Source organism: Cololabis saira, chromosome 15, assembly GCF_033807715.1.
Source record: "Cololabis saira isolate AMF1-May2022 chromosome 15, fColSai1.1, whole genome shotgun sequence".
Lineage (NCBI taxonomy): Eukaryota > Metazoa > Chordata > Actinopteri > Beloniformes > Belonidae > Cololabis > Cololabis saira.
This window is the reverse complement of record NC_084601.1, coordinates 34,526,523-34,544,020: the sequence shown is the minus strand read 5'-3', so window position 1 is coordinate 34,544,020 and position 17,498 is coordinate 34,526,523. Positions and strand designations below refer to the sequence as shown.

Genomic DNA, 17,498 nt, shown 5'->3' with positions numbered 1-17,498 from the left:
GTCATCCTTTGAAGTCAAACATGTTGCTGAGAATGGTTTTGAAAAAAACCTCTAAAGTAGAGCAGACCTTCAGCTCAAGGGTTTCTTACTAGGAAATGGAAACATTTTAGCACGTTTGTATTTTTAAATGGCAGTACTTCCTCAAAAATGTCATGAAACCACATAGAAGGCTGAACTAGAAGCACCAGCAGCTGAACCAGCACGGATGTCACATTGAATATTGTACAAGAGAATATCAGCACTTCAACAGCAGATTCACAGTTAGTCAAGTACAGCACCTGTCTGGCTGTCTCTGTCCTCTCAGGATGTCCTCAGGTATTTATTCTGAACCAGATTTCTCAAAAAAGGTGAGATACAACAGAAATGAGCAAGAAGACGGAGCAGGATGTGAGGAGATGGAGGTGGATATCTATGCGACTGTTGATGATGTTGGGAATAATCTTACTGTTTTCCAGTCACAGGAAGAAGGTAAGTAAATGACATGGAGTTAATAAAAGTTCAACTTTAGAGATAATTATGTTCAGGTATTATACATTCATGTGTGGCTGCAAAGTTTATGATCTCTGGTTCTGCAGGACGACAGACTCAGAAGCATTGTGCTGTCCTTAAAATACCTGTCAGAGGTGCAACACTGCGTCGAGGAGTGTTGTGCACGGTGGTTTTAGTCGTGGTCGTCATCTTGTTCATATACGGTAAGATTAAATGCTGCACCTCAAAAACTACATGATGCATTTTGGTCACAAAGTAGAAAAACTTCTGTTTATATCTGAAGTACTGATGACGTACTTTCATAAAACCTTACCGAGCTTTATCTAAATACAAACAGAGAAGGTTGTTTGACAGTAATCCAACCCAAGAACTACTGGGGTTTTTCTACTTACAACATGTGGGACAGTTCTGTGGACAAATGCATTATCATAGCCCCCCCACCCCTTAGAATCAATCACAGAAAATGGGGTTAGAAGCGGTAAAACTAGAGACATGGCACACAGGCTGAATTTCTGTTTTAATTAGAAAAAACAAGCTTTAGATTGTTTTTAAGATATTAAAGGCCTGTTTAAAATATACATTAAATGCCATAATAGGTCCCCTTTAAGAGTTACATGTTAGGGTCAGAGATCATTGTTTTCATTGCAGTACATGTTATCTGTCATTAGTCTTGGACCATTTATAAGTATTGTTCCTGAACAGTAAAATAACAACATACATCTGCAGAACAAGAACCAGTAGATTCATAAAAGCTGGATGAATTGTTTCTAAGTAGAGTTGTTGTACCGCTCTGAGACAGATAAGATGTCAACCATGTATTCTTGTTCAAACGGATCCCTCCTCATTTATGATTTTTCTGCCATACTCTCTTTTCCTCGTTGATGTTGGAGGTTTTTTATGAAGTACTAAAATACTAGTTTAATTTGAAGGAACATTTGATTACTTTTAAGTAAATGTCATCTAGCTGCTGAAGGCTTTGCTACTGAGGCTGAAATGTGTCCAAGTAGTTCAGAAATCCTAATGGAGGAACTACATCCCCAATCCCAAACAAGTTGGGACGTTGTGTAAAATGTCAACATTGAGGAACATTTTCTGGACATTATTCCCAATACTTTAACACAGTTTGTAACATATTGGTGAGGGGGTCTACCCAGCTTTGCATCTAAGAGGCTCTGCTGCTGAAATGCTTATTTTATACCCAGTCTTGTCACTGAGCTGTTGTCAGTTAATTTAGTTACATTTCCCACCAGTGTTTGGTTTGTACCAATTACATTTCCAGCCTCTTGTTTCCTCTGTAACACCTTTTAAATGTGTTACTGCCATCAAATTCAAAATTAACTATTTTGAACGACAAGGCTATATTCAAAGGCTGATACAGTGTTTATGTTCTATTGGCAAAACTATGAGATTTGGAAATCATTTCTTTTTAATTTTACACAGAATCCACCTTCTTTGGAATGGATGTTGCTTTTTGTCAACCACATTGTTACTGATGAGATTATTATCTTTCTAGACAAAAAAAACAACAACAAATTAACCATAAGAACTGTTACTGATACTGATAATCAAGTGGAGTCATCATCCTCCACTCTGATGAGAATTTGATCCCCAGACCCTCTACATGTCAAAGCCTCCCTGGGCAAACACTGAACCCCCATTTTGATTGTAGTGCTAATGCACTCCACAGAAGGCCTACAGCGCTTGATGGACAGGCTCAATGTTGCTTGTTCGGACTTCGCATTGATTATTGATTATTATAAATAAGACAGTAATTATGCACCAAACGGGATCCCCATACGACGCAGAAGTCACTGTTGATGATAAAGCATTGGACTGTGTAAACCACTTTACCTATCTCGGCTCGACAATCTGTAGCAATCTCTCAATGGACAAAGAAATCGAAATCCGCATCGGTAAAGCTGGGACTACATTCAACCGCCTTAGAGCTAGAGCTTGGCAGAACAACTATCTCATGGAACGAACTAAGTGCCGCTTTTATGAATCCTGCGTTCTTAGTATAATGTTATATGGTGCGGAAACATGGACAACATATACCCGTCAAGAACAAAGGCTGAACTCCTTCCATATGCGTAGCCTAAGGCACATACAGGGAATTAAGTGGCAGTACAGGGTCACGAACGAAGAAGTTTTGAAACGGGCTGGCAGCAAATCTCTCTTCCAAACTCTGAAGATCAGAAGGCTCCGTTGGCTTGGTCACCTGCACAGAATGCCAGACTACCGGCTGCCCGAGTGCATCCTCTATGGCGAGCTTTGTGAGGGTGTGCGAAGGAGAGGACGTCCACTTCTTCGCTTCAAGGATGTCGCGAAACGCGATATGAAAGCGTTAAATGTCGATACATCTAGCTGGGAAAGGATGGCTGAAAACCGTAGCAGCTGGCGTTGTACACTTTATGCTGGTGGCATGGAACTGGAGCAGCGATGGTTTGAAAAACTAGCCCACAAACGCACTAACACTGTTTGACTCATTCAGCTATTAACACTATAATCTCACGTAGAAATTTGCCATTATTAGCTAATGAACTGCATATGATGTACTGAGTGCATCTATATAAGAAAAGACGGATGAGGATCATTGTAATCCATTTTGTAGAAATTAGGAGGAAAAAGGAAAACATATAAGTTTTACATCAACATCAGTGTGTGCAGTTATGCCTTAAGACCCAGAGTCACCAAAAAATAAATAAATAAAAATGAGCGAGTGTCCTAAAAAGAAATACACACAAGTATTGAAGTCTCAATTAGTACCCTCCAGGACGGATGACAGTCAGAGCCTGTTCCCCAACCTGAATGAGCAGGAAAGTTATGGTCTTATCTTCTGGGGAAATCACAAATGTACACGCTACAAGTCGAGGGGTCATACATGCATTTTGCCTGGGTAACTACAGAGAGATATGATTGATTACAGAGCCCATGCTGTGCAAAGGTGAACCTTGTTATGTCTAGTCCATATACGTTGATCCAATGTTTAAGCACAGGATCCTTTGCTGCCCAAGATGTGATGCAGACCATCAGTGGAGCAAACCAAAATCCAGAGGGACAAGGCAGAACGATTGTCATGGACGGGGGTACCGGGACGGAGGCCAGCACGCAGCTCCCGAAGCTCCGGCCTGCAAACATGCACAAAAGAGAAAAAAGGGGGGCCAGCACAAGAGACTACAGGAGCGATGGACTAAAACGATAGCTATGAGATACTTATAATAAATAAAAATGGAAATGGAGAAGAGAAGAAGGTAAGAGGAGAGGAGAAGAAGGAGGGTGAGAGGCACCGCCCAGTGGATCATGTCGGTGCCCCCCTGCACCGACATGGACTAAATGGTCTCTGGCTTATGAGCAGTGAGGAGCTGCAGCTGGGACAAGATAGGTGATGAGGTGGTGTGACAGGGAGGTCAGTGAACTCACTCACCACAACAATTCACAGTGTGACACTTATAACTAAACCATCCTTCCTGCCTGGATCCAAGCGGCAGCTGCAGTACCGCTTGTCTGGGGGACGTACATCGAGCTGCTGATCTTAAAATAACAATCAGAGTCAGACAAACCACAATACATCTGATCCTTCCTCTATAACGGCCTTTTTTTCTACCGAGAGAGCTCACTGTAGTGATCATCATGGCTGTTTACATCCCGCCTGATGCCTGCGTAAACACAAGGCTCTCTCTCCTGTTGAACACCATTAACGAACATCAGCGGGCCCACCCAGATGGTGTTCACATTATTGCAGGAGACTTTAACAAGGCCAATCTAAAGACTATGCTGCCGAATTTTTACCAACATGTTAAATGCCCCACCAGGGGAGAGAACACTCTGGATCACGTCTATACCAACATTAAATGTGCTTACAGAACCACAACCCTCCCCTATCTCGGACAATGAGACCATCTTTTCCCTCCTGCTGGCCCCAGCATACACTCCCCTCAGACGCAGAGCCAGGCCCACTACAAGGACAGTCACAACCTGGCCTGACCATGCACTTCCAGAACTCCAGAACTGCTTCGACCGGACTGAGTGGGACTTATTTGAACATCAGGAGCTGGATACTTTCACAGACACGGTACTGGACTACATCAAGTTCTGCATTGGAAATGTGACTGTAGACAAAACCATCCAGGTTTTTCCGAACCAGAAACCCTGGATGGTTAAACCAGGTCCGCTCACTACTCAGGACCCCCAACGCCGCCTTCAGGTCAGGTGACAGAGCTTTGTACAGAGCTACTCGAGCTGACCTGTCCAAAGGAATAAAGAAAGCCAAAGCGGACCACAGGATGAGAATAAAGTTCCACCTGTCCAGTAACAACTCCAGGGAGGTGTGGCGGGGTCTACAACACATCACTAACTTCAGAGTTGGTGATGTGTCAACCGCAGACCTGGTGCGCCACGGGCAGAGGAGCTGAATGGCTTCTTTGCTGACTTTGAGCACTCAGCTGCTCCAGCCCCGCCCACCCCCCCACCAGTATCCTCCATCACTCCACTCACTGTACAGGAGCATGATGTCAGACGGCTGCTCCTGACAGTGAACACCAAGAAAGCTGCCGGCCCAGACGGAGTTCCACCAGCTCACCCCCATCTTCACCAGGATCTTCAACACCTCCCTTGCCCAGGCAGTCGTCCCGTCCTGCCTGAAATCAGCTACCATAATCCTGGTGCCGAAAAAGTCTCCGGCCACCAGCCTGAACGATTACCGCCCAGTGGCCCTCACCCTGGTAATCACCAAGTGCCTTGAGAAACAAGTTCTTCACCACATAAAGAACCACCTCCCCCCGGACTTTGACCCATTCCAGTTCGCTTAATAGATCCACTGAGGACGCCATCGCCGTAGCTCTACACTCTGCTCTGACCCACCTGTAGCAACAGCAGAGCTATGTCCGGATGTTCTTCGTGGACTACAGCTCTGCATTTAACACAATAATCCCAGACATCCTCATCACAACACTGACCACCATCGGCCTGCCCCCCCTCACATGTGCCTGGATCAAAAACTTTCTTACCAACCGACCCCAGACTGTGAGACTTGGCCCCCACCTGTCCTCCACCCGCATGCTGAGCACCGGCTCTCCACAGGGCTGTGTGCTGAGCCCCCTCCTGTACAGCCTCTACACCAACGACTGCAGTCTGATCCATAACAATAACCTCATAGTGAAGTTTGCTGACGACACTACGGTGGTCGGACTCATCTCAAAGTGGGACGAGGAGCCTACAGACAGGAGGTCCTGAAGTTGACAACCTGGAGCTCAGAGAACAACCTCACTCTAAACACCGGAAAAACCAAGGAGATCAGCTTCAGGAAACAGAACACCGACCCAGACCCCCTCTACATCAACGGCCAGAGAGTGGAAAGGGTTCACTCCTTCCGGTTTCTTGGCCTCCTCATCTCTGACAGCATCTCCTGATCTGAGAACATCACAAAAAAGGCTCAGCAGCGGCTGCACTTCCTGAGAGTCCTCAGGAGATACAAGCTGGACTCCAACCTGCTGCTGACCTTCTACCGCTCATCCATCCAGAGCCTGCTGACGTACTGCATTACAGTCTGGTACGGCAGCTGCACTGCTGCGGACACAGAAAGGCTCCAGAGGGTGGTGAAAGCAGCGCAGAAGATCATCGGCTGCCCCCTCCCCCCCTGATGGACATTTACACCCCCTGCTGCCTCAGCAGAGCCACTAATATCATAAAAGACAGCTCCCACCCTGGCTCTGACCTGTTTGACCTGCTGCCTTCAGGAAGACGCTACAGAGTCATCAGGTCAAAAACTAACAGACTAAAAAACAGCTTTTTCCCTAAAGCCCTAACCGCCCTGAACAAAATGTGAATGCCTTCATGTGTAATTACTGTTTTTACCGTGCAATACTTTTTCCCGGACTATCTGTGTAATGTTCCACCACTTGTGTAACTATATGCTATTATCTGTAAATATGACCTCAGGTCTTCACTATTAAAATGCACCATAACCTTTTTTAAATATTTTTATATTATTTATATTTCTTATATTCTTATATTTCTTATTGTTTGCACTATTGTTCTATTCTATTCTATTCATAACCAGTTGGCCTTGAGAGACAGCTCAAGTGGAAATTCTCACAGACAACCCTATATATATATATATATATGTAGGTATTTACATCCCAAGGATGAAAATAATCCGTTAGAAAATTTCACGCACTGCCTCTTGAATAAAAACATATAACTACAATTTGTAACAGATATGCATTATCAACATCCTTAAAGTAAATGATATCTGTTGATTTAAAGCAAAGTGATTGTATGTTACAGTTCTTGTAGTCACCTTGGATGTCAACCAGCTGAAGACCAAACACAACCAACTGAACAACACCTACAATCAGCTGCTCAACAATCTTTCTGGTAAGAAAACTTTTAAAACGACCAAAAAAACTCAAGCTACACAATCATCACCTAAAATGTTTAACTTTAATATATTTTTTTTAGCTCACTGTCATGACAGTAATTATGAGGAGTTTCTCCAGTGAAAGAGACACACAGCAGAAAAAAAGAGTCAGAAAACGGACTGAATGATACATTTAAAGGAGCATGAGGCAGGATAGAGGCAGGATTTATGAAATAAATTTGTATATGTTTCAAGTTTTCTAGTAATAATGTCAGGTGAAGCGTTCCAAACCAAAAAGAATGAGCCCTCTAGTGTATCTCACCATTGCCTTGAACAGGCTGTGTGCTGCAAAATGTGCTGCAATTCGGAGGCCGAATTTCCCGCGCTGTCCTGCGGATGTGACGTCACATGACGCTGCATGCACGTTATCCCCGTTCTCCCGTGCCGGCTTCGCTGTTGGCTGCAGTACCCCCAACGGCCGTTGTGGCGAAGGGTGGCGCTAGAGAGTAATTTCTTAAAAGGAGCCTCATGCTCCTTTAAAGGAGCTTGAGGCCGGATTGTGGCAAGATTTATGAAAAAAATCCGTATACATTTTAAGTTTTCTAGTAATAATGTCAGATGAAGCGTTCCAAACCCAAAAGAATGTTTCCTCTAGTGTATCTCTCCTTTGCCTTGAACAGGCTGTGTGCTGCAAAATGTGCTGCAATTCGGTCCCGAATTTCCCGCGCTGGGCTGCGGATGTGACGTCACATGACGCTGCATGTGCGTTCTCCCCGTTCTCCCGTGCCGGCTTCGCTGTTGGCTGCAGTACCCCCGACGGCCGTCGTGGTGAAGGGTGGCGCTAGAGAGTCTCATTTCTTAAAAGGAGCCTCAAGCTCCTTTAAATGTGATATTTTTGTTTCCCACACAATGAAAACACTAGAGAAATATAGACCGTGTAAATCACACAATGATAAAAAAAGATCTGAAAGTGAGTGATAGTAATAAAGAAATAAGTTCAGTTGTTTCCTCTCTTACTTTCTGAATGTGTGAGCGGTCACACGTGCACATGTGGGTCGAGCACATGTCCAGGAGGCTGAAACTGAGTGTATTCAGTTACAACGCTGCCATCTAGCGGTCCATATATGCAACAACATGACGCTTTTTCCTTTTATTTCATTTTTCTCCTTCATAGATCAGTTTTCTTGAATCCAGGTCCTAAGGACTCCACTTCCCTTCAGGTTTTAGATGTTTATCTGTCAAATATCTGTACTTCAGTAATGAATAATAGTTTGTGTCCATTTTTGTTTTTTATAATCTACACATTTTTTTCAACAGAATGTCTGTTTGACCAGTTCTTGTTAATGTATTTATGTTTTACCAGCCTTCCACCATCCAGTCTCTCTACCACCTGCTCCTCAACCACAACACGTTATCCATAGTGTATTTAGTTTGTGTATTTCACAGTATGTTTTGATGTTATACTTCTTACCAGATATCACTTTGGACAACAACCAGCTGCAGAGGGAACACGACCAAGTAAATACCATCAACATTCAGCTGCAGGTCAAATACAACCAACTGATCAACACTTATAATCAGCTCAAAATTGAACTTGATGGTAAGAAAGATTTATGACCACATAAATAAACTTGAACTTCAGCGTTAGCCCCTATACAGTAACCTCTTATTTCTATTAGTGTAACTTAATTAAAAATAGATAAGACAGAAAGCTGGAGCTAAAATGTTTATACAAATAACCTGAAAGGTAAAAGTAACACCTGAAGGAGATATCAAAATATTGAAAGAACACTCATAAATGTGATGCTAAATCTTACTAAAACACTTGTCTGTCTGATATCTGATATGAAGGAGAGTGTCATGAAGGATGGAGAAGATTTGGATCCAGTGTTTACAGAAAATTCACAAAGAGTAAAACTTGGTCTGAGAGCAGGAGGGAGTGTGAGAAAAGAGGAGCTGATCTGGTGATCATAAACAGCAAAGAGGAGCAGGTGGGTGTTTCATGTCAGTGTATTTGATGTTACTGCAGTTTACTGTTACTTGTGTTCTCCACCTGCTGTCAGTCTGTGTGCTGCTTCTGTCTCCATCCTGATGGATTTCAGTTAGAAATGTGATTTTAAATCATTTAGATTGTTTTCAAACACAATCATCAGGATACTGAGACAGATATGCAGATTAATTACTGCAGAAACTACTTTTGTCTCGTCATTTAGGATTTTGTGGGACGACTGTACACAAATGAAACCTCCTGGATTGGTCTGAAAGCTGAACGGTCAACAAGTAAACAAAAATATGAATGGAAATGGGTGGACGGATCACCACTGACAACAACGTAAGAAAGTGTTTCTTTTACAATTTCATCAAAGTTATTGTTTTCAAATTGTTAACAGGTAAAACAGAAGAACATGTTAAAAACTGTATCATCATTATTTCTGTAACACATTTATTTGAATGAACAGCTGCGTGAATAATTTATTGTTTCTTTCATAAAAACTCAATGAGAAGTCTGATGAAAGAGACTCAACAGTTTTTAAATAGTGTATTTAGTTTGTGATCAGCAGGAGAGAAGATATTTGTGGAAGATGTGCAGACTGAGCTGCTTTCACTGGAATAAATAATTGGATACCATGTTGGAGTATTTAATGAAGACCTCATCCAACATCTGGAATCAGACCAAAAGTTCCCTGTGATCATTAAAAAGTTTTTGTAAAACAATTAAAGCGACACTACGTAACTTTTCCACCTTAATATCATATTTCCAGAGTCATTGTGATGGTACATCAACTTCCAACAGGTTTAATGACACCTCTGTCATGGTCTGAAGGGGTCTGTATCGCCTTCACTGGCACTATGTAACTTTGAGGAGCATGGTAGGAACCCTGCCACACTAAAAAACTACAAATCTTTACGGCTTTGACTGCTTTACGGCATACGTCACTTCCCCCTCCTTCCCGATTCGCAGTCGAGACGAAAATGGGCGGGGCGTGGAGCGCAGCTCCGCAGAAGCTGCGTTGTGGCTGCAGCAGCTCCACACAACAGACGTGGGGAAAAGATCGCTAATGGTTTAACTTTTCACCGGTTTCCTGCTCGGAGGCAGAACCACGCAGGCCAAGTATCTGATATAACAGAGTAAAAGAGTGAAAGAGTCGTCGGCTCGCTTGGATCGCGGCTGTAACGACCAAACCTTCCACACAGTAAAGCCTGAATTATGGTTCTGCATTAAATCGACGCAGAACTACGGCGTAGGGTACATGGCGACGCGCAACGTACGGTGCGTGTCGCCGCATACCCTACGCTGTAGGCTCAGCGTCGATTTAACGCAGAACCATAAATCAGCCTTAAACCGAAAAACACTCACAGACCGGGTCGGATCAAAACACGGGTTTTACTCCCCACTTCGCCAGCTAAACGCAGTTGCTGGCCAGCTCTCTGCGGTGCAATTAACCCCAATCTTCAGATAAAACTAGTTTGTTGAGGAAAAAATATTAACTCTTATTTGTAGCTGCAGAGGAAAAAAATAATCTCACGAGGAAAACAAAAATATTGCTCACGCCTCGGAGCCTCTTCAACATAATATAGCAGTCAAAAAAAAGAAAAGAGAAGTAAGAGGGATACAAAACATGTACTGTATGTTGTACTATTATACAAATTTATTGAAACACATGGCGAGTCAAACATTTACCACAGCAGCTGCCAAACACTCCTAAACAAGGTAGCCGGAGACGGTGGTTCTGCAGAACTGCGGCAGTAAATCCTTTCTAAAGAGTGCAGCTCCGACGAGGAGCTCCATTCTTCAGTAGGGATTTCATATGGATCCAGACCGTTAATAATCATTATTTTCTCCATATACTGCTCCCTGGCTTCCTTGTTAAAGGTATCCCGGTAAATGCCAGTTCCTTTCCAGCAGTTTAACATCTTTTTTTTTGGGTTCCGTCTGTTCACTTGGTGAAACAGAAAAACGTCCCGTCTTCTCTCAAAACAAATGCACGCAACGGGACAGGAGTTTTCCGGCAGTACGCGCTGGTGCTCATGGGAAACGTAGTGTTCTTTCTGGTAAAGCACTACCGCTTTTGTCCAAAAGATGCCGCCAAACTCAGAAAATCTGAAAGTTACGTTGTGCTGCTTTAAAGAATGTGTCAGTTTTATCTGAAAATGAAAATAATCTTGATTTCCATCTCAGTTGAACATGTTGTTTTAATACTTTACAGGTTCTTGACTGCAGGATGGTCTCAAGATCAGTATAACGAACGAGAATATGCTGCACTGTGTTGTACTACTGAAGGGAAATGGACACATTCACTTCACACTTTCAGTAATAACTGGATCTGTGAGAAGAAAATACAAGATTTCATTGTTGAATCTTGATTAACTTCAGATTACATTTGGTCACTTTCATTTATTGTGTTTCATGTGTCATTTATAGATGTGATGATTCTGAACTTCATCATGTGTACAGGGTAGTGAAGCTGTCATCAGAACTACAGGAGAACTTGATAATGTTGAAGTAAAATATAATTATTGTAAATAAGTATAAATGCAGCTTTTCTTCAATTTGTTTACCTTTTTTTTAATTTGATATGTGATGAGTGAAGAGTTGGCAGTTAAAATAATTGTCTTTATTCTGCAACATTTACATAAACATTTGTCCTCCTGCTTCATTTACACAAACAAAAGGCAAAGTGTATTTTAGGAACAGAGGAAAAACCATCAATAAACAAGGAAACTTGACAACAGCTGTTGGATTAAATGTTTCGGATTAAATGTTTGGGACACAAAGTCTGAAGTAACAATTTAGTTGTTTTTAACATGAAAGTGTTTAAATTAAAAATACTAAAATACAAGAACATGAGGCTGAGCAAACTCTCTTTTTCAAAAACAGACCTGGATCTTTTATTAATGTGTTTTTTGTCAGTTTGACATCAAGTTTACATAATGTTCATCATTTTCAAAGATTTGTAAATAAATACCTTATCTTCAACTGCATTGTGTTATCTATTTCATTTTTTCAGTTTCTTAGAAAGTTTCTGAGTTTGAAACTGGAACTGATCAGCCAGAACATCACAGCCACTCGTTCAGTTTCTGGGTTATGCAGCAGCTCCTCGTGGTCCTAAAACAGGGGTTCCCAACCTTTTTTGTGCCAAGGACCAGCAGAAGTATAAACAAAAAGCTCAGGGACCGGTTGACAATTTATGTCAATTTTAATAAACATTTTAGAAAAAAACAATGCATTTTAAAATGCAGGCTATCATCAGCGACGTTAGCTGATGTTGTGGCCTTTAAAACTTGCTTCTGCAAATCTAAGTCACGTTTTGTCCTTCCACTGGTTTGTCTTTGAGAGAAGGATGTTTTGTATTTAAGTGTCTTTGAAGCTTGGATGGCTTCTTTTGCTTCGTTGGCGAGCGTTTCTCCACATAAAATGTGTTTGGCGCCTCCAAATCGCCTGTTGCAACAAATCCGTATTTTATATACATAATGTCGTACTTGCGATTAAAGCTTTTGCTTTTCTTTTTGGTAGGATTTTCCACTTGTTCATCACTATTTCTTTTACTCGAACAACTAGTAAAGAAACGGCTCATGGAGGTTTGCTGAGGTCCGCTCATCTCTGCAGCAGACTGAACCTAACCTGCATACAGCACCTGTGCATGGCGCTGTTCAGTCCAGTCGGGTACCAGAACTTATTGTCCGCCAAGCCATGACAGGGCTGCCACTCAAAGAAACACATTTCGACAAGTTTTGGATGAAATTATATGACAAAAAAATGCAAAAATTGTTTTCTTAAATTTAGTATGAGGTTGCTTTAATTATGTGGCAAATGATAATAAACACGAGAAAGATGGGTACTTCAATGAAAAATAGATATTTTATTCAACTTTGCTGCTGTCATTCATGCAGGGAGACACCTAAAACATGCTGGATAGGTCTTTCCAGGACCGGAGTTGGAGACCCCTGTATTATGCTCTTATGTATTCATGTAATAATGTACAGGTGGAGGTCGGAAAATTTGAATATATTGCAAAACTTCATTCGTAGTAAATTCAACTTAAGGTGAAACAAATATTATTTCCCACTACATGCAAAGTGAGATATTTCAAGCCTTTGTTATAATTTTGGTGATTATGGCTCACAGTTTATGAAACCCCAAATAAAAAATCTCAAAAAATTTGAATATATTATGAAATCATTAAACAATTCAATCATCAAATTATAACAAATAAAGGATTAACACATATTGCTTTGCCTGTAATGAGACTATGCATAATGTACATGTATTACGTGGTCTGATAACCATATCCCGACGAATATTTAATTCTCTGCGCATTAATTCTGCACCTTCATCAATTGTGTCTTCATCAAAAGGACATGCCATGTTCGTGACAATGGACTTCTAAAATACTGACAGACGGCAGAACTTCGCCAAAACTCACCTGCTGACTGAATGAATAAGGAAATCAAATGTGCGTGCGGCTCTGAAAGAGGCGGAGACGCAGAGAAACTCCAGGTTCATTGATATAAACCTGGTCCAGGTTAGGTTCAGAGAGTCTGTTACTGCAGTAACTGACCGAGAGCTTAAGTTACCTCTCTTTGTGAAACAGGCTAGAGTTACCTCTCTTTCTCTGGTTTGAGTTACCTCCCTTTGTGAAACGGAAAACTCAGTTTCCCTCATTTCAGGGTTAACAGACTCAGAGTTTTCACTAAACCTGCTTTGTGAAACGGACCCCTGCTCATCATTGATCAGCATCTGCAGTATTGATCAGTGAGCGCAGTCGTCTGGTGCGGGGAGACGCAAAAAAGAAGAAAAAAAAAAAAAAAAAAGCTGCGCTGACACGCGGCTCTGGGCAGAGATTGTATGAGGTGAAGTGAAGTGAGATGCCTCACTCCATTGGGAAAAAACCGTCTGGTGACAATTGCCGACAATTTTGATTATCGCTTTTTGTCGACAACGTCGTTGCAGCCCTAATTATGATCGGAACACAAGCCATTCCACGGCCCGGTAGTAACGGCTCTACGGACCGGTACCGGATGTTAAATATAGTAATAATGCACATATATATGCCTTTGGTTTTTACCGGCATGGTATCAATCATTAATTAATATGTGTGCAGACAAGGAAAAAAAGAAAAAAAAAACAGATCATTTAGACGCTTTCCAGAGATCCAGAACATGAACATAAACATAATTCAATTCAATTCAATTCAATTTTATTTATATAGCGTCTAATACAACAGATGTTGTCTCTAGACGCTTTCCAGAGATCCAGAACATGAACATAAACATAAACATAAACATAAACATAAACATAAACCCCCGAGCAATTATTATATAAACAATGGCAGGTAAAAACTCCCTTAGTGGGAGAAAAGCCTTAAGCCAAACAGTGGCAAGGAAAAACTCCCCTTTAGGAGGGAAGAAACCTTGAGCAGGACCAGGCTCATAAGGGGGGACCCTCCTGCCGAAGGCCAGACTGGGGGAGTCAGGGACGTCGACAGCACACAGCAGGCAGGTGGAAGCAGCAGCGGGATGACCAGAGGTGGGGGGGGGGGCGTCAGCAGCACACAACAGTCATGTGGAAGCAGCAGCGGGATGACCAGAGGGGGGGGGGGGGCGTCAGCAGCACACAACAGTCATGTGGAAGGAGTAGCGGGATGACCAGAGGGGGGGGGGGGGGTGCAGGCAGGCGGAAGCAGCAACAGCAGACATCCACGTAGGCAGGTGGAAGAAGCAATGGGATGACCAGAGGGGGGGGGGGGGGGGCGGGAACACAGGCCAGAACGCAGCTCCTGAGGCTCCGGCCTGCAAACATACACAAAAGAGAAAAAAGGGGGGCCGGCACAAGAAACTACAGGAACGATGGACAAAAATGATAGCTATGAGATATTTATAATAAATAAAAATGGTAATGGAGAAGAGAGGCAGGGAAAAGGAGAGGAGAAGAAGGGTGAGAGGCACCGCCCAGCGGATCATGTCGGTGCCCCCCTGCAGCATAAGCCTATAGCAGCATATCTACCGCGAAGCTATATTTGAGACTAACTATTATAGTTTTGTTCTATAGCTGCGACTATGACTACTGACTCTAACACACTAAAGTTTACACTACCTAGAGATTTACCAACACCAGCTAGAGGTTTACTAAACACTAACTATAAGCTTTACTAAACAGAAAGGTTTTAAGTTTAGTTTTAAAGGTGGAGGTGGTGTCAGCCTCCTTAACCCAGATTGGAAGTTGGTTCCAAAGTAATGGTGCCTGATAGCAGAACGCCCGCCCTCCAAATCTACATTTAGATACTCTAGGAACTACGAGTAAACCTGCACCCTGGGAGCGGAGAGCTCGGCCAGGAACATAAGGCACTATCAAATCTTGTAAATACTGCGGAGCTAAGCCGTTTTGGGCTTTATATGCAAGTAATAAAATTTTAAATTGAATTCTGAATTTTACAGGTAGCCAATGGAGCGACGCTAACACTGGAGAGACGTGGTCTCTCCTGCTAATTCCTGTCAGTACTCGTGCTGCTGCATTCTGGATCAGCTGGAGCCTATTCAGCAAATTACTTGGACATCCTGCTAACAACACATTACAGTAATCCAGTCTAGAAGATACAAACGCATGAACTAGTTTTTCTGCATCCCTCTGCGAGAGGATTTTCCTAATTTTTGCAATATTACGGAGATGGAAAAACGCTATTTTACAAACCTGATTAACATATGGTTTAAACGACAAATCCTGATCGAAAACAACACCAAGGTTTCTCACAGTTGCACTGGAAGCCATCGCAACACCATCTATTCCCTTCCTAAGATGCTCTGGACCAAGAATGATAACCTCTGTTTTATCTGAATTTAGAAGCAAGAAATTTCTGGACATCCAGTCCTTGATGTCCCTAAGACATGCCTGAAGTTTAACTAACGGTTCTGTTTCATCCGGCTTCATAGACAAATAGAGCTGCGTATCATCAGCATAACAATGAAAGTGTATGCCGTGATTCTGGATTATACTTCCCAAGGGCTGCATGTATAAACTAAACAAGATTGGCCCTAGCACTGAACCCTGCGGAACACCATAACAGACCCTCGACTGTTCTGAAGAAACCTCATGTACATGAACAAACTGGAACCTGTCAGATAGATATGATTTAAACCAACGTAGAGCTGTCCCTTTAATCCCAACAACATGCTCTAACCTGTGCAGTAAAATGCCATGATCAACAGTGTCAAAAGCAGCACTGAGGTCCAGTAAAACCAATATGGACACTAATCCCTTATCTGAGGCCATAAGAAGGTCATTCGTAACTCGAACCAGTGCTGTCTCTGTGCTATGATGCATTCTGAACCCTGACTGAAAGACTTCAAACAGATCATTTCTATACAAATAGTCACATAACTGGCTTGAAACTGCCTTTTCCAGAATTTTAGATACAAATGGAAGGTTAGAAATTGGCCTATAATTAGCTAAGGTGTCTGGGTCAAGGGAAGGTTTTTTAAGTAAAGGTTTAATTACTGCCACTTTGAAAACCTGTGGTACATATCCTAAGCTTAGGGATAGGTTGATTTGGTCCAGTATTGTCACACCAATAAGAGAAAAAACATTTTTGAATAGTCGAGTCGGGATGGGGTCTAACATACATGTGGTTGACTTAGCTCTATTAACGAGTGAAGTCAGCTCAGGGAGGTCTATAGGATCAAAACAGTCTAGAGACAAGTCAGAGCCTAGGGAAGTCGCTAAAGCTGAAGAAACGCCCACAACCGGCTGGTTGATTTCTTCTCTAATTCTCGTGATTTTACTGTTAAAGAAGCTCATAAAGTCCTCACTACTGAGAGCTGCAGGAATACACGGCTCCACAGAGCTGTGACTCTTTGTCAGCCTGGCTACAGTGCTGAACAGAAAACGTGGGTTACTTTTGTTATCCTCTATCAACGTTGAATAATAAGCTGTTCTTGCTTTGCGAATGGCTTTTTTATATACTATTAGAATATCTTTCCATTCACGATAAGAGTCTACAGACTTACAAGAGTGCCACTTCCTTTCTATTTTACGCACGCTTTGTTTCAACATGCGAATATCTGAATTGTACCAGGGAGTTAAGCTCCTGTGGCTAGAAACCCTCCTTTTCAAAGGAGCAACTTCATCTAAAGCTGAGTGCAACAGATCAGCAGTGTTACTAACAAGAAAATCAACATCAACATCAGAGGTAGAACCCAGGTCACTGGCCTCTATTGCTTCAGTAGAGGCTTCACTATTTTCCACTGTCGCAAGACGAGCAATGGTCTCCTTAAATTTAGCAATAGCTTCATCAGACAAACATCTGCTAAAATAATACCTCCTGCCCTGCACCTCAACATCAACAACATTCAATTCCAACGTTATTAAATAATGGTCGGATAAAAGGGAGTTAACAGGTGACACCAACAGACCATCAGTTTCAACACCGTAGGTGAGAACGAGATCGAGAGTATGACCAAAACAATGCGTCTGCCCGTCCACTTTTTGTGAGATACCCATTGATTCTAGAAGAGAATTGAAAGCTAATTTAAGATTATCGCTTTCAACATCCATATGAATATTAAAATCACCCACTATGATGAATTTATCTGTACTGATCAATAATCCAGAAAGGAAATCTGAAAATTCAGACAAAAACTCTAGATAAGCGCCAGC

General features: G+C 42.2%; 1 protein-coding gene across 1 annotated transcript; it reads left to right on the top strand.

The window, feature by feature from the left end:
* The first annotated feature begins 342 nt into the window (after positions 1 to 342).
* LOC133461291 (CD209 antigen-like protein A) lies at positions 343 to 11,346 on the top strand. The gene is made up of 7 exons (XM_061742151.1): positions 343 to 468; positions 576 to 692; positions 6,775 to 6,864; positions 8,322 to 8,447; positions 8,699 to 8,838; positions 9,061 to 9,179; positions 11,056 to 11,346. The coding sequence occupies exons 1-7, from the start codon at positions 396 to 398 to the stop codon at positions 11,210 to 11,212; spliced, it is 822 nt and encodes a 273-aa protein (XP_061598135.1). The 5' UTR covers positions 343 to 395; the 3' UTR covers positions 11,213 to 11,346.
* The last annotated feature ends 6,152 nt before the right edge of the window (positions 11,347 to 17,498 follow it).